Source organism: Penaeus japonicus, unplaced genomic scaffold (genome assembly GCF_977035675.1).
Source record: "Penaeus japonicus unplaced genomic scaffold, GWHDUDI00000001_assembly GWHDUDI00000017, whole genome shotgun sequence".
Lineage (NCBI taxonomy): Eukaryota > Metazoa > Arthropoda > Malacostraca > Decapoda > Penaeidae > Penaeus > Penaeus japonicus.
In genome coordinates, this window is record NW_028234419.1 from 6,878,121 (window position 1) to 6,885,620 (window position 7,500).

Below are 7,500 nucleotides of genomic sequence, written 5' to 3' on the forward strand. Positions count from 1 at the left end.
CCTAGTAACACACTTGACTCTTACTCTCCTAAAAAGTGAGTTAAAGTAAAAAAAAAAGAAAAAAAAGAAGAAGAAAAAATTATATGGCATCATCTTCTTCACCTAATATGAGCATTTTGACAAATGCAAAAAAAGTTAAATATCTATATGGCACTTAGTGTAAAAACCTAAAAAGACTCTTAAATAAATACAATACAATTTTTTTTCTGCTATGTAATTAAGCTTCTCATTTGTTAACCTAGTATCCAGCTCACTACACAGGAATAGCATTCACATAATAATCCTCTACTATCAGTTTACACAAATATTGCTAATCGTATAGAATTTTTCCTTCTTACATGCCTAAGTGAAAGTCCCAGAAAGAGCATTTACTAGTGAACAAAAACAATTTCATATAACATGCAGTTTCAAAATGCTGTATGTATTGGCATCATATATAAACAAGACATAATTTTGAAATTCTCTGAAAATTTGTGTGGTCTATGAAATGTGACCAAATATATATCTATTGTCAAAGCTAGTACTGACTCATTATACCACTGTATATTAGCTGATGTATCTTCTGTGTGGTCATTCGGGTTTTGTCTTCTTTAAAATAGACAAATCCTATCTCTAAAGGATAATCCTGCTTAGTATCCTGAGATAGTTATTAATAGAAATTAGCGAACTTGAAAGGTTTCCAGTCTTCATTCCTTTTATGATTCCTGAAATGCATCATATATGTCATCTATCTAAACAACACATAATATAAATTCACAGATATGAAGCGATTATCATTAGTTCTCACTTGCAAAGTACTGACGAAGAACAAGGAAAAAATTAAATATGGTTGTCTTCATTTCCTTGTAAATATTTAAAATTCATATCTGTACAAATTGCATTCTTTCTTGGATGAACGCTTGGCCACATAATATGACACCACTAAAAACAATGTGTTATTCTATCTATACTCCTTTACTCATCTCTCTTACTAGTATTCATGACAAATGCATTTATCAACTGCCGGACAAACCATGTATCAGCTTATTTATAATCTTAAAACGGTTCTTAACTACTGTCTATGGAAGCACAGAATACCAAACTAAGGCTTGAAAGCTTTTTATCTTACAATATGAAAAAAAGGAAAAAGTTGCATTTGTTATGATATTTTCTCCTTCCAATATGGCTCTACTAATAATAAGTTTATATGAAAAATAATAATGTGATTCACAATACCCAGTGAAAAAAAGGAAGGAACTTTTCCCCTGTAGCTTCTTATGACTGCAATTGTGTAACTGAGAGCTAAAAAAAAACAGATGTTTATTATAGCTCCAAATCTTGGACAAGAACTGGCCTTTTTGATTAAACATTAGTGAGTTTGTGCAGTACTAATATATATCAAACTGAAGGTAAAAATTGAGACTTACCAATGATCTGTAGCTAAAAAGAAACAGAAAAAAAAATAGAAAGATAGAAATACTAGTTGTCAAGGGAAAGTTGGGACATGAAATATCTTGAAGAGTACAAATTGCTAACACTTCATCTCAAGATAATTATTTTCACACTTTTAATTCTTGATTTCTTTCACATTCTAGAATGCCAACATGAAGAGCAGAGTAAGCACTGTGGCCCCAAATGCAGTGCATACTGAGAATGATAGTTTGCTAAATGACTACTTTGTGATTGAAAATATTGTCACCAGGCACAGACATTTCTACAGTATATAATCAATGATTTGTTTAGTTTGCAGTATCAATAAAGTGAACAAAATTGAGATTAAATTTACTGTCACCTTATCTTCAGTTGAGCCTCTGGGATCCAATTGTTGATGAGGGCCAGGATTCTTGCTATATTTTTCATAACCATCTGAGTGGCTATTTCAAATGCTTATAATTTTATAATTGCTACCTACAAGACATTTAAGAAAACTTTAGCAAGAAATGACATGTTCAAATCATTTGAGAATCTTGAGTTCTTTGACAACTTTGTTAAGAGCAAGGCTGTCAGTATCACTGGTGAGCACTATGAGTAACACTATAATTAACAAGGAAGAGAAAGATATTTTCAAAGCTACTGGCAAATGTCAGAGCGAATCAAAGAGCTAAGCTGGCAGGCATTCAAATGACTGCTTAGAGAGCAGAAGCACATAATGTTTAAGGACTGACTGGAAGAGTTTGTAGGAACATCACTGCTGAGGCTGAAAGTTGCTTTATGATGAACGAGGTCCATCATTTCCCAGACCAACCAAAATATTCAGCCTTTTTTCCACCTACAGGATATCGACAATGATTCATGCTGATCAGTGAAAAATGAGAAGTCTTGGGGAGTGTCACAAATCCAACTGAAGGAAGTCTTGAACAGTCACAAAAGTTCTAAAGTTTTCAAAATCTCTGCATACTCATTACCTATCTTATCAGTGTCATCGTAGTATCTTATAGTAAGCAGCATATAAGTTCATGAACATTTTTATGCAATCCCGTTATGGAAAATGGCCAGGATTGTAGTCACGGTATGCTATACATGCCTACGAGATAACAAAACATGATCATGACAGACCCAAGATGCATGGTAATCTAATGCCAGATAGCATTGCAAGCTGTTCCTGAACGATGCTGACCAAGGCCCATATCAACCCTATGATGATGATGCCTCACACCCATATGACACAGCTAAATGCCCGATGACGGGGCGACACACCAGTGTGACGTTCCAATGCAATATTGCATAGGCCCGGCGTAGGGGGTTTCCACTTATCGCTGGGCCCGTCAGGAATGGGTTAATAGCTCTACACTAGAGATCTCTTTGACCTATGAAATTGTGTTGGAGTAATAAAAGCTATTACCAGTCACTGAGTTATCTTGGATAATATGGCTACGTCCAAATAATGTCTAGGGAGATCCTAGCAATTCTTGGCAATTTGCGCCAGTAGCATGACACATCATTCTGGCATCATACTGGCATTGTAGATATAGTAACACAATCATGGCCAAGATGGAATTTTGCATTGAACAGGTTTATTTGGGTTTACATCTCCAACACTCAAAATAAAAATTTAGTCTATGAAATCAATATGAAAATGGCAAAAAATCTTGAAGGTACATAAAGACTTACATAGCACATGTTGTCACCTGTGAGGCATAAAAGGTTATGGGGTTTGTTGATCTGAATCCTCTGAGGAGCTATTTAAGCAAACTTTCCAGAAATCTTAACTGCAAACTGGTTGGGTCATGATTGTTCTCACTATAGTGAAAGAATTGGGAAGTATCCCAGACTTGCAGCATAAGCGGGCAGTTGTTTAAATTTATTAGCAAAACCATGATTATTGGCTTACATGCAGTTTCTGGAAAATGAGATGAGGTCTGTTAAGGTAGAAAAGGTATAATGCTTCCCTAAAGCCTTGATTGTAAGCTTGTTACAAACTTCCATGGTTAATCTGCTAATCTTTCCTATCCATAAGCAAAGAACATTAGTGTCTTGTTTGGATTCCATCTTGGTATTAAGAGTCATAATCAAAGTAAATCAAACACCACAGTCAAATGTCATCTGTGTCTGACCTCCGCATAAAGAAATGTAAAAACTGGAGTATTTGATATTTCAGGTGTCTGAAACATCTGGAAGATAGAAATACAAACACAAGAAAAAGCTAGTCCTAGCCTTACAAAGTGTTTTCAAGATTCAAAAAATGGACTGTACTTTAAAGACGCATCAGGAGATTCAAGAAGTTAATAAAACATCTTTGTGTCCCTGCATAGGTTACTTTCGAGAAAAGAAACGGAGTCTGTATCCCATAAGATACCATATTCTGCCAATCCTTTAAAAAGGGGTGAAATCCCTGAGAAGCAGAGGCTGCGGTGTTGTCAGCATGCATGCTGGGGATGATTGGAGAATCCATTTGGAGGGATACTCTGACACAGTGGCCTTTGGTTATTGTTATTATTATCATCATTATTAACCCATTAGCAGCAGATGGCATGATTTGCTGTAAATGCAGAGTCGATCATAGATGCGGATGGCACCGTGCCAGACAATGTAAACCAGCCATCCTACTGCACAAATATTTATTTAAAACCGCGACAAATGGGTTAAGGATTAAATGTTGGGTAAATTGCATTACCTCTGGACTAGTTGGAAGAGTCACTGCAGGGATGTGTTACAGTGCTACGTACCTAGAATGACTGATCACTGACAATTCTACATGAATTTAAGATGAGAAAGTATGATTTACCGACTGTGGATAAGAAAGTTACCTTGTATGTCTGTTATGGGAAATGCAAGATGACTACAGATGTTCCTTCCTTTTTTCATTTTGGGTTTCTGTTGCAGTTTGTGATTGTGGAGGGAGAAATTGTATACAGAAATGTAAAGGATGAAGAATAGAAAGTGGTATACATAAACAATATAAAAATCTAAATCATTACTAATATATCCATCTTCTAAAATCAAATGCTACTTACTATCTCATAACCAGAGCTGAGTCCTTTCCCTATCTATTTACACTCCATTATTAAAGTTCAAGGTGTACAAGCATCATTTGTATCATGAACTCACATTTGACCAGTAAGACAAATATTGGTAACTGGCTGTTTATACTCTTTTGTTTACTACTCACGGCAATCAAATTGGCAAGATATTACCCACCGCAGGCTAGATAACTGCTACATCTTTAAAACCACTAATTACACAAAGTTTTAAGGGAGAAAATTTATCTTCATAATTCTAATACATATCTTATGCCCATGAAATGAAAATCATCAAGATAATGACACCTCACTGTTTTGCATTCAACAGCTGGAGGTGTCACTGACACTGCTCCATGTAAAAAGCCTAGATTAACATGTACAAATAAATATTTATTCTAGGAACCTTACTATTAAGAGGTAGTCATGAGAGCATTCTACCATGAAGCAATATGAACTTGACTTCATCTCTCCTTAAATATATCTGAATCTACAGCTATGGAAATGCAAATATGCTCATATGCCTTGCATTATCAAATTGCTAATTTTCCTTAAATCACTAACTTATCAACCTTTCACTGTGTGACCCTCGAATCACAATACTAATAATCTTCACAACACTGCAAATGCACTTTGCATACTTCAATAAAATCAAGCAATCTTATGCACTTGAAACTTTCCAGATGCACCTCTTAAGGTCCACAAAACTGGCAGAAATCTGACTATATCCTTGAAAGAACCACACATGACAACGGGTAATTCACTTACTTAAATATCCTTTCAGTGTCTGGGAAAGATGTTGGAAAAAAATATTTATTGCATGGTATATCCAAACACTACCATTAACCTGTTGATGCTAGGAGCATGTCCACTGGGGACTTGTTTTATCTATTTCTTTTTTTTTTCTTTTTACACAAAAGCATACGCACCAAGGAGTCAATAACTAGGCTTACCTAATCCCCCTTCTTTACTCTATTCCTTAAATTTTCTTGAAAAAAGGTTTTATCTTATTACTATTATTATGATTATCAACATTATTATCAATATTATCCTCATCATTGTTATAACATTAACATCAATTACAATAATAACATAACTTTTTTTCTTCCATTCAAGGAATGGGATAAATAGGTGAGGTCAGGTAGGCCTACTAAGTAACTCTTTGGTACTTCATGCTTGTGAAGCTACTTACATGTAAAATAAGTAACACTCCTAGCATCAACACTAGGCTAGAGTCTCCCTAGTCTATCAGCACTGATCAGACAATCATTCTTCTAACAACAGCTTGCCTGTCTATCTATCTATCTATCTGTCTCTCTCTCACACACATACACACACAACCACACACACACGCACACACAAACTCAAACACACACACACACAAACACACACACACACACACACACACACACACACACACACACACACACACACACACACACACACACACACACACACACACACACACACACACACACACACACACACACACACACACACACACACACACACACACACACACACACACACACACACACACACACACACACACACACACACACACACACACACACACACACACACACACACACACACACACACACACATACAAATACACAAACACACGCTCAAACATATATGCACACTAGCACATATATACATAAGCATATATGCACATACACACACAAAAGTACACACAAGCATGCACACATATGCAAACGAGAACATATGAACTCCGCATTATTTTTTTCCGTCTCTCTTTATCTATAAATCTTATTTATTATTCCCCAAAAGAAAAAAGAACATGCTTTTTTCCCCTAATATCAGATAGATAGATGGATTCTTACTACTTTATCAAAGGGTTAAATGCCATCAGTTTATGACCTTAATTATAACACTATTTCTTTTCTTTTAAAACTTTAAAAACTCCTAAGATGTCATTGCATAGTTCATCAATTCATTTGTTTAAAGTTGTTCTATAAAACATTATTATTCAGTATTTTTATAGAGATGATCAGTGTACCACTGATATATGAAGATCTTCTATTCAGCTCTGCAAAATAATATTACATAATTATTTTATGTATCAACAGTACACAAAATTGTAATACCTTGTACATTATCTAGTTAACCTCTGGGTTTTCTGGGTTTTCTCTGTGGTGCTTAATCTTAATGTGGCGATTGAGGTTTCCTTGCTGTGTAGCTCGGTACGTACAGAAAGGGCATGCAAAAGGTTTCTCCCCTGTGTGAGTTCTCAAGTGGCTTTGCAGTTTAGCTGGATAGAGAAAAGTCTTGGGACAGTAAGGGCATTTCAGAGTATTGACGGGATCAATGGCTGGTTCCTCCTTCTGAAAAGAAAAGCAGGGCCATATCTTTTATTAGTTTACTCATGGAACCTGTATTTTCAATAAAACTTTTCCCTCTTACTACATCCCTTAATTTGTTGTGCTTTATAATGAACCAGAAGAAGATTTTCATGTAACTAAGTGGAGCATTCATTGTAAACATCTAATAAAATATACAAACCTACCCAACGTTCCTCCCATTTCAACTTACTTCTTTTGAATTCCCAAAAAAATATGAAGTTTGTCATTTCCCCTTGTACAAAACATGACTACAAAAATAGTGTGTGGTCATGGAAATATCTGAAACCTTAATCTACCTACCATGTTCATGTTCATGACAGAGTTGGTTGGACACAAAGGATAACCTGAATTGCTGTGATGACCACTTGTTTCTGGTTTCCATTGTATGTAAGGGTCCTGAAATAAGATTATTATGTGTATGTGCTAAAAGGAATTTGGAGAGATTGGGACTAAATGCACTAAACCTCTTCCTTTGTGTTTAGGATATCCCTTAGAGAACTACAAAATTCTGACAAGGAATAAGTTCACTTTAGGATTTCCACGACTATAAACATATCAGGCATTATGAATAATAATCTCTTTAAATCATAATTTACAGAAATAAAAATCATGTTTCCACTAAAAATAACAGTAATTATCATTATCATTATCATAATTATAATAATAATAACATAACTTGTGGAAATTCTATAATTCTA

The 7,500-nt window shown here is 35.1% G+C and overlaps 1 protein-coding gene across 1 annotated transcript in view; it reads right to left on the bottom strand.

Annotated features, from left to right (window-relative positions):
• LOC122260573 (uncharacterized) overlaps window positions 1–7,500 on the bottom strand; it is a 13,441-nt gene that overhangs the window by 944 nt on the left and 4,997 nt on the right. Inside the window, exons 6-7 of the mRNA XM_043027918.2 lie at window positions 7,103–7,198; window positions 1–6,784 (exon numbers count right to left, since the gene is read on the bottom strand). The exon at window positions 1–6,784 is cut by the window's left edge and continues 944 nt beyond it. Coding sequence (XP_042883852.1) covers window positions 6,560–6,784; window positions 7,103–7,198 — 321 coding nt within the window. The 3' untranslated portion in view covers window positions 1–6,559. The remainder of the gene's footprint in view (window positions 6,785–7,102; window positions 7,199–7,500) is intronic.